This window comes from Thamnophis sirtalis, unplaced genomic scaffold, assembly GCF_051295495.1.
Source record: "Thamnophis sirtalis isolate CommonGarterSnake01/CBP01778 unplaced genomic scaffold, rThaSir2_p1.2 scaffold_5, whole genome shotgun sequence".
In the NCBI taxonomy this organism is placed as follows: Eukaryota; Metazoa; Chordata; class Lepidosauria; order Squamata; family Natricidae; genus Thamnophis; species Thamnophis sirtalis.
The window spans coordinates 126,216,172-126,233,248 of NW_028261385.1; the positions used below are offsets into that span (position 1 = coordinate 126,216,172).

General features: G+C 35.9%; 1 protein-coding gene across 1 annotated transcript in view; it reads left to right on the plus strand.

Annotated features, from left to right (window-relative positions):
• The window catches only part of ESF1 (ESF1 nucleolar pre-rRNA processing protein), a 29,896-nt gene that overhangs the window by 762 nt on the left and 12,057 nt on the right, over positions 1–17,077 (plus strand). The window contains exons 2-9 of the mRNA XM_014063877.2: positions 2,426–3,044; positions 3,677–4,080; positions 5,160–5,273; positions 5,455–5,555; positions 9,006–9,158; positions 10,200–10,314; positions 13,311–13,464; positions 14,391–14,546. Of these exons, the coding sequence (XP_013919352.2) occupies positions 2,462–3,044; positions 3,677–4,080; positions 5,160–5,273; positions 5,455–5,555; positions 9,006–9,158; positions 10,200–10,314; positions 13,311–13,464; positions 14,391–14,546 (1,780 nt within the window). The 5' untranslated portion in view covers positions 2,426–2,461. The remainder of the gene's footprint in view (positions 1–2,425; positions 3,045–3,676; positions 4,081–5,159; positions 5,274–5,454; positions 5,556–9,005; positions 9,159–10,199; positions 10,315–13,310; positions 13,465–14,390; positions 14,547–17,077) is intronic.

Sequence of the window (17,077 nt, forward strand, 5' to 3'; positions counted from 1 at the left end):
AAGTGTAGCATATACATTGATAAATGCATAGCACATTTATTCAAGTCTGTTAGGTTTAATATGCATATAAATGGAACCAAAGCCACTTGAATCTTTTTCAATGTTATTTCGATTTATCTGTCTCAACATAGGTAGATGTAGCATACTACTTAATTTCAAAAGTGCTTTTTTTTTCAAGAGGCAACTGGATTTTCTTGTTTTTCTTTGAAGAAGTTTTGCTTATCATTCAGGAAGCTTCTTCAGCTTTTGGTTGATTTAGCTCTTGAGCTGAAGAAGTTTCTTGAATGAGAAGCAAAACATCTTCAAAGAAAACAAGAAAGTCCAGCTGCCGCTTTGTGGGGGAAAAGCAGTTTTGGGACAACCATGATCTGAATTACCGAGAACCTCCATAGACATACTGCCTAATATCCTTAATTGGCCTAGAATGTTGGATGGTTCCAAGGGTGACATATAGTTCCTTATAGGACCTAAATGCTGAATTTATTGCATTCTTAATTTAAAGCATCACAGATATCAGATCTGTGAAGATATTTATGTAAAAATTTGTTTGGTTGCATTTATTAATTGAATATGTTTTATATCTATTACATATTTGTAAAACAATATCCCACTATAATTTGAATTGTATAGAACATAAATTCAATGGCTACAGTTACCACATATCTCAGGAAAAATATCTGAAGATTACTGTATTCCGCTGGTTGGCAGTACCAAGGTTCTCCAGACTTGGGATGGTAGCATTCTGACATTCTATCCAAATTGTAAAAGGATAGTGCTGGGTCAGCAGTCAATACAATAGTTGCATGCATTATTAATTTCAAAATATTTTCCCAGGCAATAATATTCCATCTTTGAGATGGCATGAATAAAGCAGCAGAAGAGTAAGCCGAAACCACTCACAATTCTTGCATCTTAATTTGCTGTATGGCTTAAAACATGAAAATTAGTAAATCACACTGAAATAAGCATTTCATATTAATATAGCAGCCATTATGGATACTTCAGTTTTCTACTTTTACTTTTTAGGAGACATTTTTGAAAATTTGGTTTGTATTCCATCTGTCCTATTTCCTGGGGGAAGTGGATCAGCTATGTTCATATACCTTGTGATGATTTCTAAATTAAATTACTACAATTTTATAGAATGTTGAACATTAGAGTGGAAGGAAGAGGATTGAATGTGTTTTCCTATTTACAATATATGCCTCTCTGAAAATCTCTTAATTTATCCAAAATATGTCTTTAGTCTTTATGGAATGAGGCTTTTTAATTTTTTACAACTTTATTAAGTTTCAACAAAAAAATAAAATGTAAGAAAACAGAAAAAATAGACAAAAAAGATTAAAATAGCAATAGCAATAGCAGTTAGACTTATATACCGCTTCATAGGGCTTTCAGCCCTCTCTAAGCGGTTTACAGAGTCAGCATATCGCCCCCAACAACAATCTGGGTCCTCATTTTACCCACCTCGGAAGGATGGAAGGCTGAGTCAACCTTGAGCCGGTGAGATTTGAACCGCTGAACTGCAGATGAAGTCAGTCAGCTGAAGTACTGCACTCTAACCACTGCGCCACCCTAATTAGCAACATTAGGAGTGAAGAAAAGAAAAAGAAATAGAAAAGGGGTAACTTCCATCTTTCTTCGATGGAGATAAAAATATAAAATACATTAAACTCTTACTCTGAAATTAATAATGCACAGTATTTTTATAATCATAAACAATTCTAATATTCAAATTCTAAAATTAAAGTTCCAGTATTTCAGTTTCAAGCAAAACATCTAAAAACAAAGCAAGACAAAGCATTTTCTTAAACCAAAATATTTAATTTCTCCATCTCACCCAATTTCATCAATTTAATCCATTCTTCCATTGTAGGAATTATTCCACAATAGAAGTGTCACTGCTATTGTCATATATAGAAACAAAATTCCATACTTTCTTTTAATTTATTTATTCACTTAATCTCTGGTTTTAATTGTACATTTGTTTTAAAAATTCTCTAAACTAAAGTACATAACTGAGCCCAATATTTCTTGGCTTTGTTACATGTTTACCAAAGATGATAAATATTGCCTTCATATTGATTGAATTTTAACATATATTTGACACTCCCATACATCTTTGATAATTTATCAGATATCAATGATACTTCATCTTATAAAAAAATGAATAGGATCTGTATACTAATGGTGAACATGTTATTGCTTAAGATGTATAAACTTTTATTGAAAATTAATATGGAACATGAATGAACATGAAAGACTATATGATTAAATGGGCTAAATCTTTTGGATACAATATAATGTTTGATCAATGGGACAATATGTGGAGTAAGTTTATATTGAATTATAATTTGAAGTATTTTAATTTTAGAAGATAGTGTTTCTCATTTTATGATATAATACTTTTTTTCTTTATTTTCAGTTATTCAGGTTTGTTACATTTTAAAAAAAAGCAAGAATGGCATCTAAGAAGGAACTCACGAGTGATAAGCGATTTTCTCGCATCACAAAAGACCCTCGGTTTTGGGAAATGCCAGAAAAGGACCGAAAAATCAAAATTGATTCAAGATTTCGGGCTATGTTTCATGACAAAAAATTCAAGTTGAAATATACTGTGGATAAGCGAGGTCGACCAATTAATCGTACCTCTATGGAGGACATGAAACGTTTTTATGACCTTTCTGATTCAGATTCTGATATTTCAGAGACTGATAGTAAGCAGACTGAAAAGAAAACAAATAAAAAAAAGGTCAAATCTAAAGGGGGAAGAAACTCCACAAAGTCTTCAGTTGTTAGACAAGCAAGCAAGCAAGCAGATGAGGTTTCATCTGTCTCACAGTCAGATATTTTAAAAAGTGATGATCAAAAAGACAAATCATTTAAACCAGAAAAGGATATAAAAGGGAAAAAAGCAACTAAATCTCACCAAGACCTTGCAATAGCACCCCAAAAGCAAAACAATTGTGATGAAATTTCTAAAGAAACCTTATGTAAAAAATCTTCAAAGAAGACTGTAAAAGAAAAAGCAATGGGAAAATACAGTAAGTAAAATAATTCAGGCCATTGAAAAGTGAATAAGGTTGGTTGAACGTACTATAATTGTCATTTGCATCTGGTTTATTGCTCCTTGGATGGGGAAGCTGCCAGAATCTCCCTGTGATTTATAGCTAATGAATTTGAAACCACCCAAGACACATAATATGCTTCTTTTAAATCTTTAAGCTAGCTGACAGCCTTCATGTTATTATGAAACCATAGTATTCCATTAAGCATAGTTTAAGAAAACAGTGCTCTGGTCTGTACCACCCACATGATTTAATACTGGTGGCTTCTCAGATTTGTAACATGCCTGGTTCCAGTGAAGAGAGTAGCCACTGTCCCCCCTCCTTCCCAAAAAATTGCTGGGTAAGTATATCTGCGATAGTACCCTCACATTTGGAATGAAGCATTGAATATAGTGATCTTAATGGTGTTATTAAGATATTGGCTCTCATCCTGCTTTATTGTAATTCTGGTGTTTATTTTATTGTCATACTTGATTTCTGGTGGAATATTTTGGCTTAAGGCACTAAACTGTAGCATGGGAAATAAGAAAGATTATTGTCATAAATTCTTTTGCAGAATAATTACCATGCAAGTATATGAAATGTCTTGTTGGCTTTCTTTAATTTAGCAAATGATTTCTCTGCCAGCCATGTTAAGGAAGCATATCTGAAAAATAAATGTTGTACAATTGAAGAGAGTTCTAATTTGCAAGAATCAAAAAGCAGTGAGGAAAGTGAAGAGGAAGATAAATTAGAAGATAGTAGTGATCTACAAGAAGAAAGTGATTTGGGAGATGATGGAGCAATAAGAGAGGAAAGCAATTCAGAAGATGATGAAGAAGAATCAATGAATGAAAGTCAAACAGAGGATGATGAGAGTGACAGTGGACCAGATTTGGCTAGGGGGAAAGGTAATCTTGAAACCAGCTCTGAGGATGAAGAGGAAGATGATTTCTTGGAGATGTTTCCCAAAGATCCAGAAGTTATTCATGAATGGGGAGAACTGGGGAAAGATGCCCCACAAGCAGATCAGGTAAGGTTAATAATTCAATAAGCAATCTGTGCTCCTTTAGGATGTTGGGTTGAATCAACTATGAGTAGTCAATGAATAGAGATGCTGGATTACACCAATAACATTTGAAGGACTACTGGTTTCTTGCCCTATTTAATGGATTTTAAGGGACAACTGTTTTAATATGCTATTTCATCGCTATTTGCAATATCCAAAATACTTTTTTCTTCTTCTGTTCAATCATATCCAGTTCTCAGAGACTGCCTGGACAAATCCCTGCAGTTTTCTTGGCAAGATTTTTCAGAAATGCTTTGCCCTTGCTTGCTTGCTTGCTTTCTAGAGTTTAGGAAGATACTATGCACCATTTCTCTTGCACCTGGAAGATTCCACATGATAAGTGTACGCAGTAAAAGTCCAAATAGAACTTCATATGTGAGATGATTTGTACATGAAGCCTATTACAGTCCAGTCTCTCAGCCTGCATGATATTTACAGCTGGTACAACCTGCCACTTCTAGGTACCATTACATCTGCTCACCCAACTAATTTGGGGTATCTATCAAATAATTTCCTCTGGGTATATTAATGAAGCAATCTTTGCGTAGAGGAAACATTTTCTCAGTCTGTAAATTGGGTGAAGAGAAAATGAATCTTCCACTATTGCCCCAAGACGCTTGGATATATAGCATGAATATCATGCAATGTATCTCAAATCTTCACAGTTATTTTATTCCGTTTGCCTGCCAGAGGCACCACGGGCCGATCCTTTGCTATTTCCAGCCTGGGCCGGTGGGCCAGATTTAAGCACCCTGTAGCTAGATACAGCGCACAGGCCTTGAATTTGACACCCCTGTTTTAAGGAGTGACTTTAGCTGACGTGATTTATAGTTCTTCAATTATGCACTTGGTTGAGAGAGCGGAGTTAAGCTCTGATTTTAAGATTTCCGTCTTCTACTCTTGTTCCATGCAAGACATTTTGTAGCTTTCCAATTAAACACTGTTTCCCCCTGCTAGATATTTTGAATTTTGAATGATAGGCCTGACCGTAATGTTTCTCTGCATCATATTATTCTATTACAAATTACTTTTTTTTTATGCAGGTCACGCACAGACTGGCAGTTTGTAACATGGATTGGGATCGCTTGAAAGCGAAGGACCTACTGGCTTTGCTTAACTCATTTACACCCAAAGGTGGTGTTATTTTTTCTGTAAAGGTAAGCATTTGCAATAAATACCTATTGAGGTATCAGGAACAGTCAGGGAAATAAATGCCTTGTCCTCATTTTGGAGACTAGGAAAAGTTTTGAAAATAGCACTTTTTTCTTTCCTTTGACTGGGGCTGTATTATCCCAATCAGAGAGGGAAAGAAATATCTTTTTTTTTGTTACTCTTTAGATTTACCCTTCAGAGTTTGGAAAACAGAGAATGAAAGAAGAAAAACTAAAAGGCCCTGCAGAACTGTTAAGCCTTCCACAAAATGTCACAGAAAAAGACAGGTATTTCATGTTGAATTTTGGATGATTCTTTGCATACCCTTTTCTCTATGCATTAAGTGACTGGGTATCTTTTACATAGTCCATAAGGATTTGATCCAGAGTTGCTTTAATCTCCCTCCCTCCTTCCCCCCTTCCCTCTTCCTAAATAGACTTTGGAAAATTCTGGGCAAAACTAATTAGCACTCAGGGCAGTGCTTTTAATTGTGACTCCTGAGCAAATGTAATAATGGAATAAGAAGAAAGCTTACCTTTCCCTTAAAGAATGGAAGGCATAGAGTAGCAGTAATCAATTGAAATAACATGCCTAGCAAAATGAATCCATCATTTGTTTTTTTAAAAAAGTAAAACAGTTTTAAAAACTGCAAGTATGTGAAAGCCCATGGTAGTTGCTCAGCGAATGCAAATGGTGAAGGATTTGGAACAGGTAAGAAGAAATAGTTTTGAACATAGTGCATGGTTCTGTAGAACTTGCTTCCAACAGATATAATTATATCAACTTGGTTGGCTTTAAAAGTGATTAGATAAATTCAGTGTAAAATAAGGCTACTAATGGCAATATTCATGATAATTAAACCCAGTATTGGTACCATAGATCTTTCAATGTTACTGGAAACTTGAATGAGTGGGTGCAGTTGATGATGTGGTTCTGCTTGTTGTGTTCTCAGAAATTTGGGTTAAACAACCAAGAGTATCATTAATTAGAATAAAGGAGGAGTTGCATTTTGTTTATTTGAGTGACAAGTAAACATTTCTACGAAGAGTAGATGGGAGGGAGTGTTATGTGAAAAAAGTATATGTATTCTACCAGCTTACAAATACTTTCAATCTGCGTGTAACAGTTGCCATACAAGACTCTGGTACCATCATTTTTATTTATGTTACAATTGAATCATTGATTGTAAACTTTTTTTTAAAATGTGTACTAAAAACACCACTGGTTTCTGTAGTGTAATGAACACTTGTTTCTAACAAAGTGCACTCACCACTGAGTTAGGAGATTAATTCTTTTTTCTTTTAATTTTTATTTAAAACAAAAATGTATTTCCGAAAAAGATATTACTTACAAATTGACAGATAATTACTGAATTATACAATTAACATTCAATTAACATTAATAAAAGATCCCAAGCAGAGTGAATTGATTAGTTTTCAATATTGATTTTACAATAGTAGTACAAATTTTTAGCTTCATGCCAAATCACTATGTTGTTATTTATAAATATTGAGCAACGACAACAAAACAACCCCTGTAAAAAAAGGGTAAATGTTTAATTTCTGACCTCTTCCTTCTTTATACTATATAGACAATTTGCAATACATATTGGCATAGACTTAGAAGACTGTAAGTGCTTTTATTTACCGTGTTGCAAAATATATAATTTATGATGTTTAAATTTAAATTTCTGTTTTGTGTGTGTGTGTGTCTTTTTTCTAAGCTTTCCATCGTTTGTCCTTATAGCCATAGGCATGCATTTTAATAAATTATGGTATATTTTTGTCCTCTGAATGTATCCTTGAAGCTGCAGTTACAAGCTGAATGGTCTCATTTCTGAAATAACTGGAATTTTGCATGATGTGTTCCACCACTAGGTGGAATCTTTCTCCAATATATAGAGGCTTTCTAATTTATTGGTATTGGTATATGTGACTATTCGGTAATAAAATGGAAAAGGTGTGTGGGGTGAGAGGTTTGATTTTTTTTTATTTGTTCATTGCTTCTATTAGTACACATCCTGATTTCTAAGTTTAGAATGCAGCATTGCAGGCTAATCCTGCTGACTGCTGACTGCCTGCAATTTGGCAGTTCAAACCAGACCAGCTCAAGGTTGACTCAGCCTTCCATCCTTCCGAGGTGGGTAAAATGAGGACCCAGAATGTCGCAGGCAATAGGCTGACTCTGTGAACTGCTTAGGGAGGGCTGTAAAGCACTATGAAGCAGCATATAAGTCTGTGTTATTGCTATCAGATGATATCAATGGTAGCCACTTTCCCAGAGGACTTTCCATTTTTAGGTTGTAAGTTAAAGTATAAGTTGAAGTATAATGAACAAAAATGCAGTGTATTAATATTTATTATTTCATTATATATTCATAAAAAATATTTAATAGCCACACAACTCACTAGGCAGCTTACAGAAATAAAAGCCCATTGCAAAACACAATAAACCCCCACCCTTCTGGTCAGAACAGTCAAATCAACCAATTGACCAACTCCATGTCTCCCTGGCCAATCCCACTGGCCAAACCATGTCTTCAAGGCCTTGCAAAAGAGTGTCAAGATGGGTCCCAGTCTTTTTTCCACAGGGATGATGGTCCATAGAAAGGGAGCTACTACAGAGAAAGCCTTTTTAGTCCCCACTAGATGAACCTTCTTAGGAGAGGAGACTTGTAACATCTCCTGCTTCCCTACTCTGGTGGGTCATGTAGATGTAACTGGGGAAAGATTCAAATTACCTGGCCCCAGGCCATGTATGGCTTTAAATATGACAACCAGCATCTTGCATTTGCTCCTAGGACAAATCAATGTAGATTCTACAAGAAAGGTGAAACGTGTGGAAATTTAGACTTGCACAAAAGCATGCAGGTCACTGCCTTTTGAACTGAATTAATATGTATTTGGATTTCATCAGGAAAAGTGTTTTGATGTTGCATATTATGTTATTTAAGTATCTCAAAAAAAAAAAAGAATTGGTTAACACTGCCAAAGCTACAGCAAAACTTTTCTTTTGAAGAGCAGTAAATGCTTTCCAAAAATAAAAAAATAAATTTGTTTTGGACTAGTTTTTTTTAATGGAGGGCAAGTACAGTAAAACGCATGCTAAGCCTTGCCTATTTTTTTTTAAAAAAAACTTTTTTTAGTGCTCATGTTGCTAGATTCTTAGCTGATAAACGTACCATTCTTGTACAGGAGTGCTGTGCCTTGGCGTTATACTATAATGTAGAAAACTATTTATAAATAAATGTAGAAAAGATGGATCCATGGCTGAGATTTAAAGAGGGTTGTTAATAGTTCAGATTATTTCTTGTATCACTGGATTTGTATGTCTCAGACAGCAGCTGCTTTTGAAAATGAAGGGCTTTTTAAAAGGTATGGCTTAGGGAATACTATTCAAAGGAAGAATGTGGGGGGAAATCCTTTGGGTGATTGTAAGTTGCAGATAAATTGACTCTTTATATTCCAAACTACAAATAGAGGACTACTAAATAGATGCATAGTATTTAAGCTACAGAAATGTTGCAAATTCTTCACATCCCTGCAAATACCAAGAGGGTTAGGAATATTTATTATCATTGTGCTTTAATCCTAGCTAATGCTTTTTCCCTTTTAAACTGGAAATTAGATGCTGGTATATTGCTTCTTGCTGCCTCTTTTTCTAATATTTATTATATATTTATATATCAAACATTAACCGCCCATCTATCTCACACTTAATTTTCTCATTCCTTGTAGCATTTATAAGGAGAAATTGAGAGACTATCAATTCAAACGCCTGAAATATTTCTATGCAGTGGTTGACTGTGACTCCTCTGAAACAGCCAATAAAATATATGAAGAGTGCGATGGTCTGGAATTTGAAAGCAGCTATTCTTTTGTGGACTTGAGGTACCGTATATTTATTTTTAAGAACTAGTTTGGTGTGACCAACTTCCAATTATCTTTCTCATTACCAAGCAAGAAGAATGTGACAGTTTGCTTTCAGGACTTTGATTGTAACCTGGGTCCTCACCTACAGAAATATATTTAATTTCCTCATGTTTCCTTGATGTTCTGACCAACCTCAATTTGATACGTGTGTCTCAAATCCATGTAAAACACTAAATATTTGGTATGGTTGCTACCTGTGCTTTAAAGCAGTTTATCCAAGCTGGCAGTTAAGACACAACACTTGCAATTCCTGTTTATTGGGTATGCTGGCTAGGGAGCACTTGAACTATGATTAGGCATAACAGGAGGGCTGCAAAAAGCTATAAAAAGGGATAGTTAAAAACGTCCTGTTGATATGATCCACATCTTCTGGATTAATGTATGGATCGAAAAGTAGTTGCCCATATTCTTTTGCAGTTTCTGAGTATTCCATTGGATTTTCAGCTTCTTAAGAGAAGATGCATATTAGAAATTGATATTTGATGAAACTGAATTCTTTAAAAAACAAAACAAATAGGATTAATGTGTGGTAATGCAATAGCAATGTAGAGCTCACTGCCAGTCTCTAGGTTTAAGCTGTTTCCTCTTTCGCTGAATTGGAGTCCTTTGGAGAAAAAAACCTGGAATCTGGCAGGTGGTCAGAATTGTCCCCCAGATTAAATGTTTTTAGCATTAATGATAGGATCAGATTATTATGAATTCATTATTATAATGATAGGATTGCTGCAAATGATCAAAATCACTGGATAACACTTGCTGCCCAATGTGCTCTGCCCAGGATATGATGATGATCATCATCATCATAGGATCAGTATCATTTTTCAGTTCCTGCTCTTGAGAAAAAGGCTAACACTTTCAGTTTGTCATTCCCCCTTCTCTTATTCAGTCATTGCTTTTTTCACAGCTAATACTAGTTTAAAACCAGGCCTATCAATTTTGTTCCTTTGAGGTATTTCAATAGCTGTTTAAATAATGAGCTATTTTCTTCTGGCTCCTAAGATTTATTCCAGATGATGTGACATTTGATGAGGAGCCAAAGGACATGGCCTCTGAAGTGGACGTGGCTGCTTATAAACCAAAGTACTTCACATCCTCTGCTGTGGCAACATCAAAGGTACCTTAACAATGTTTTTATAGCTATTTAGAATTTTGTTTAGCTTTGTGTGCTTCATTTGTAAATATAGCAGTGGTCAGAGTGTAGCTGGAAGGGGAAAACAACCCATATGTGTTGATACAATATAAATTGTTCTTGCAAAAGAGGCCCCTTCCTCTGCTCTTCTTGGAGAGGATAGTAGTAATTATATAATTAAATAATAGGGCAGCAGTTTATTATAATTCTGATTTTATGAAGACATCACACGAGCTGTACATTGCTTATTTTTTGTAATTTAAGGACTGCCTTTGAAAGCCAAGTAAAAAAGTCTAAAAAGTACAGGTTGTGATTCTAAGGGGAGGGGGGGGGGGTCCATTCTATTGTAACAATTCACAAAGAGCAATAACTTTATTAAATGTATCTCTGTTTCTCTATTACTATGTACAGGTAGTCCTTGACTTACGACCATATGTGAGCCTCATATTCTTGTTGATAAGTTGTTAAATTAATTTTGCCCCATTTTACGACCTTTCTTACCACAGTTGTTAAATGAGTCGTTGCAGTTGCTAAGTTATAATAGAGTTGTTAAGTGAATCTAGCTTTCCCCATTGATTTTGCTTGTGGGAAGGTCACCAAAGGTGATCAGACTACGCTGGGATACTGCAACCCTTATAAATAGGAGTCAATCTTAAGTGTGAAAAAGATTCATAAGTCACTTTTCAGTGCCATTGTAACTTTAAACGTTCATTAAATGAACTGTTGTAAGTTGAGGATACCTGAATATTTGAACAAGGAGTTCAGTCTGTGGGAATTGAAAATTCCAAAGCCCACGTTTCTCCGTTTCCTTCCACAATAACTTCGTTTTATAAAGATGGTCTCTGCATGGTATTTGTGGATTCCTTTGTTTAATGGAGTTTCACATGGCTCACAGCTTATCCCGTGGGATGCACAATAATTGAAGCAGCAACAGTAGCAGCAGCAGTAGCAAATTTATTGAAGAGACAACCTAACCCCGATGAAGCTTGCACAACTTATGCTTGCACAAAAGACATCCTGCCTTTTTGGGACACATGAAATAACAGAAAGCCACTCAGGCTTGTGCAACCCACTGATGAATGAAAATCTTTACTTGATTATTGAGATCTGGTCTCTGTTAAGTTCCGATAAATTGTACTGTATATACCAAGACTACTTGTATTTCCTTTTTAGTATTTTTTTCCAATTAGTGGTAGAATAGTGGAGCATTTTTTTTAATGTGACAAGTCCAATGAATCTCTGATGGAATCTTCGGTTCTCTGGGTGGAGAGCAGTTCCCATCCTTTCCTATCATTGGCCACCATGGGGCTTAATTTGAGAAATCCTGTCTCAAATTCTAAATTACAAATGAACCACCTATCAATAGCTGCAAGGCTGATATTAGAAGAACCTGAATGTTTAATTTAAAAATGGAAGCTTGTTTTCAAACTTCGTCCTTTGGACTGAAATAAACGAATGCATGTAGTTATTATGTGAAAACACTCCATAACAGGAAATACTTTGAACAAACCTTTCTGTGATTTAGTCTGTTGTTCTAGTAACCAGCTTCTTACCTGTCTCCAATGTTCATAGCCATTGTTTCATTTCAGTCCCAGTTAATGTTATTGGCCATCTTCTCTCACTAGTATTAGTTGATGTATTCCATCCAAAGTTAGAGCTGCTGTGACAATAAGGGAAGGCTGACATAACTTTCCCACTTTGGCTCTTTCGATTTCTGTTCTTTTTTTTTTTTTCATTTTACGACCTTGAATCCCTTGCTTTGGTCAGGACAGCTGAATGGAGCTGAGTGTTTATTGACTAATGCCCTTCCTAACACCTACAAGGAGATTAAACATTTGTCGCTGCCTAGGATTGAACTCTCAACCTTCCAAGGAGGGAGGCGAGCATCTTCATCTCTAGGCCACCGTGCCACTCACATATTTCTATTTCTTACTCAATGCATTTTGTTTCAGTAATATTCAGTAATATTCCGCCAGTGCTTGAAGGTAGGACTTTTTGCCGGATTCTCTTTGGTTGTAAATTACAGTTCTTAGCACTACAGCGGAATATCTTATGACCCTGAATTGGAACTGGCATTTGTATGATGATTTCTTTGGAATAAGCAAGCATGCATATAAATTGTGACTAGAATTTATATAAGGTGCTAAAACAATATGTGCATGTCTTGGTTTTCGCTCAGCATGTTGCGCAAGCTTAGCCGTTGTAATTGATGGCTTCATATTGTAGGAAGTTAAAACCCATCCCTCTCCTAGAAAAATGAAATATCCTAGGAAATATTGAAGAGGCAGAATATTATATTTCCCTGGATGTGAAAAGGGAGAAACCTGTTTTAAAGACAAAGTAGCTACCTGCAGCTTCCTGTCCACCCCCTTTGTCAATGGGCCATTAAGATGCCCAAGCCAGTCCCTTTACATAATAAAGGTCTCTCCCCTTCAGCTCGAGGGTAATGGGACTAAGGCATGATTAGCGTTTACCCACTCACCACATGCATCTGAGAACTCAACCAAACTTGGATTCAAAACACAGCCTAGAGAGTTGCCCCTGCATGGCCCCATGGGAGTCTGACAACCAATCAGAAGGTATTTCTTACACAGGAACAGGAAACAGAGAGGTGGGGCTGAACAGATTATAAAAAGCCCAGCAAGCCCCTTCCTCGGTCCTTCTCTTCTTCCTCACCCAACATTGAAGCATGTGATCACCTTTTTTGTTCAGGACTTAAGCCATGTGATCCTGTCCACCATTAAACTATCTTTCCAAGCAGCCTCCATGTGTCCAGTGTCTTTTTCCCCACTTGGAACGGAATCCAGAAGGACATTTCTTTCAACAATATCATGTGAGGAAATATTCATTTGAGGTTTATCCAGTAAACTATTGTTAAGCAAAGTTGTTGACAGAAGTGCAGGAGCCGATTTTTATGTGATTTTCCACTGCATCTTTTTTCAATAATAAGTTGCAGCAAATTTATCTTGTCTATTGGTAAGGTAGACATTACGTGGGATGAGACGGATCAAGAAAGGGTGACTTCCCTGAGCAAAAATTTTAAAAAAGATGAACTTCTGGACATGGACTTCCAAGCTTATTTAGCCTCATCAAGTGAAGAAGAAGAGGAAGAGGAGGAGGATGAAAAAGAAAAAGGTATTGCTAATTAAGCAGTTTAGGATGTTAAAACAATATTGTACTAACAATTTTCATGATCTCTACTGAAAGTTACTAATGGATCAATTACATTTTTCCTCAATCAAACATTCAGTTCTTTTTTTAAAAAAAATGTCCTCCTCACCTCATCATGTTGTAACAAATTACATGAAAAGTTCATTGCTAATCATAGTCGAGTACTCTGATTAAAGCTTTATCATGGAACAAGAGATATATGCTGGCATATTTTCAGCCTGGAACGTTCTCAGATTTTGACAACATTCCTTTTTTTAATAGAAAATACAAGGCCATTCATTCTTTTAACATGTTCCTTATGAATTATAAGATATTGTACATAACATTCTAACCAGTATTTTTATTGGGAACTAAGTAAAAACAGCAAAAGAGAAAGAATAAATCTGGGTTGTTAAAAGAGCAAAGGGAGAGAAGTGCAATCTGATGGAAACAGGCAATGTGTATTTATTTTATTCAGTATATTTATTGAAATATTGCATAGAAGAAAGCCATTTATCTTGTTCTGATAAGCTGCATTTACCCAGAGTTTGCTTTAAAAGGAAACTATTTTTTTAACTGAATGTATAAATTGAGTCATTGAGTTTCCCATTAAGTGGAGTTCATGAAAAATGTCATTAGAAAGTGTTCATTTCCAAATCCTGGAATAGATATCAGGATAATCTTTTTTTTAATCTAAAATGAAAATCAGGGTGCAGTGCTTAGTTGTCAGATAGTTGTTGTGGAGGGAAAAAACTCCAGACTTCATCTGAAGCATGCATGTTTGGAGATTACTCCTTGTTTTTGGCTTGGTTTCCTCCCCCTCCCCTTCCCTGGTTCAAATATGACTGGTTTAATTTCAACTTTTTGTATAACCATTTTTTGAAAGATTTTCACTTCCCTCTTATTTAAAGGTAATGATGAAACCGACGATGGTGATAAACCTAAAGAACATTCCAAAGATGATGAAGACCAGATAGCAAAATACAGAGAGCTTCTTCGGAGTATCCAGGAAAAAGAAAAGAAGCACCAAGACACTGATATGGAAATGGAAATTAAATGGGTTCCTGGTAGGTGATTCTTTCTTTTTTCTAGAACTGGTGGACCATTTCTGATCTCTTCTCCCCGCTGAAAAAAAAGACTGAATTACTTAAATTCCATCATTAAAGTATATACTGATTGCAGCAATCAAATTACTGATTAGTTAATATTAAGTTAAATTAGTCTGCTTAAAAGTATTTAAATATCGGTTTATGGAAAAGGAATATGAGTGTAAAAGGTTTGTTTTGATTTTGGTGGTAAGATGAATTTGTCAGCCATGAGTTTGGTTCTCGTTGTCTGTGAGTGGCACAGAGATAGAGTGAAACCTTTGCTGATATTTTTAGGGATAGCAAAGACTTACTGCCACCAGAACAGCTGTGGAAGACAGCTGCATGACTACTCCCAGTTTGATGTATTAGAGTTTAGCGGCTGCAGAATGATTATACTCACAAATACTGTACTCTATTTATCTTTCTGAAAGATGTCTCTATAGTGCATAGCAAAACAGATAGCCCCCAACTTATAACAATTGATTTAACAACAATTCAGACTTATGATGGCCCCAGAAAAAGGGACTTATAACCTGTCCTCAAAGTTATGACTGTTGCACCACCTTTTGCAGTCACGTGATTGCAGTTTGGACACTTGGCAGTCGGATTTATGATGGCTTTGCAGCTTTTTGCAGCCACTTGATCCAGCCAGCTTCTGACAAGTAAAATGAATTGGAGAAGCTAAATTTGCTTAATGACCATGTGATTTACTTTACAACCACTGTAAAAATGGTTGTAAAATCGGGTGCAGTTAACACTTACATGACTGCATTGGTTAGTGAGCAAAATTCTGGTCCCACCCAATCGTAAGTCATGGACTTCCTGCATAAGGTCTGTGGAAAATTGCTTTTGCGTATGCAGAATCCTTATGCAGAAGGAAAGAAAATTAAGCGGTGCTGGTTTTTTCTTGACATGTTTTCATTTCTTCTGCTCCAAATCTCATGTCTGCCTTTTCACTTTGGGAAAAGATCTGTGTCCCATATTGTAGTGAGGTATTGTTGCTTCAGTAAAAGCTAATAAATGATTAAAATGTGCTGAAGATGTGCCCCTCTCTATTGGTGGAAATGTTTCATTTTTTTAAAAAAAAAAACAACCCAAAATTCTAGGGGAATCTAGGAGAAAAAACCCTTTTCAGTTCATTATTTACAGCGCTTTAATTTTGTGACAGATCCATTAGAAATTTATTTTTCAAAAATTACAAATGAACACGTTTGAAGTATGGCGTATCCTGTAACTTCTCACCATTTTCTCTTATTTCCTCTAAAACAGTGCTTCAACTTTGCACATTGTGGTTGCTTAGACAAATTGGGAAATGGTTTGGCAAGTGGCTTGTAAGACAATCTAATTTATGGCAGAAGTTCATTCCCTTTATATTTCATATTACATCCAAGTTGTTTTCTTCCAAATAGAGCAGTTGATTTCATTCTCTGAAAAACTCTTTTTTTTTAGGATTCCTGCTATGGAAAAATATGCTTCAACACCTAACCTTGCCCTTTTAAAATAACACTTTTAAGGCTGCCATCAACATGGAAAAAGTTCATTTGTTTTTGTAGTTACCTCATTGATCTCTTAATTTGTTAGCGGTAACAGTTGTTGCTTTTCTTACAAAGAGCAGATAGGTTAGAACAGGCTGATTGCATTTTGGCATGCTATAAAGGGGGGGGGAGCGCTGACCCAAACTTGTCTTAGCTTCTACCATAAATTGCTTACCACATTATGTTTCAAACACATATTGCCGAGATCATTTTTGCAGAGTCCCATTGCAGTTTTAGTTATAAGTCTGACTTTAGTTATAAGTCTGAGAAATGACTAAGTCTGAGAAATGAAAGTCCTGATTGCTAAGTGTCAGTTGCCTATGCAGTCATGTATATGCTGTTGCACTTCTGTTGTCAAACCAGGTGTCAGTTATTAGCTATCCTGGTTTGGCTCCCCATTGCAAGTTATGTTTTCCCAGTTCAGATACTGAGGTAAATCGTGATTTATATGAAATAAATCACAGGGCTGGAATACATGTGGAGAAGAAAGGCCTCACATAACAATTTCTATAAAGGACTTATCAATTCAGATGAAAAAGGTAATTAGGCTATTTCATATTTTAATATAGCCATTTTAGAATGATTTGTTGAAACTGGTTTCGTGCCATTTTTTTCTTAACATATCAAAGCTGTGCATCCTGTATTTCCTCTTATATGAAAAGCTTTTTGTAACTAAACTTTCTCAAATGTCCTTCTGTAATCAAAAAAGAGGCTGAAAATCTGGGTGCGTCTTATACACCGAATACATTTTTTGCCTCCTGAAGCCCCGCCCCCTTCACCAAAGTGGCCGTGCATAGCCTTATGAAGGCTTTCAGAGAGCCCCTGGGGAGGGCAGAGATGAACAAAAAACGGGCCATGTTTTGTCGTTCCCCCCCGCAGCCCCCAGCAGCCCCTCCATAAGGCTATGCATGCAATTTTTTTTGATGAAAAACGGATTGTTTTTTGCTTGTCCCCCCCCCCCCAGCACTCTGCAAG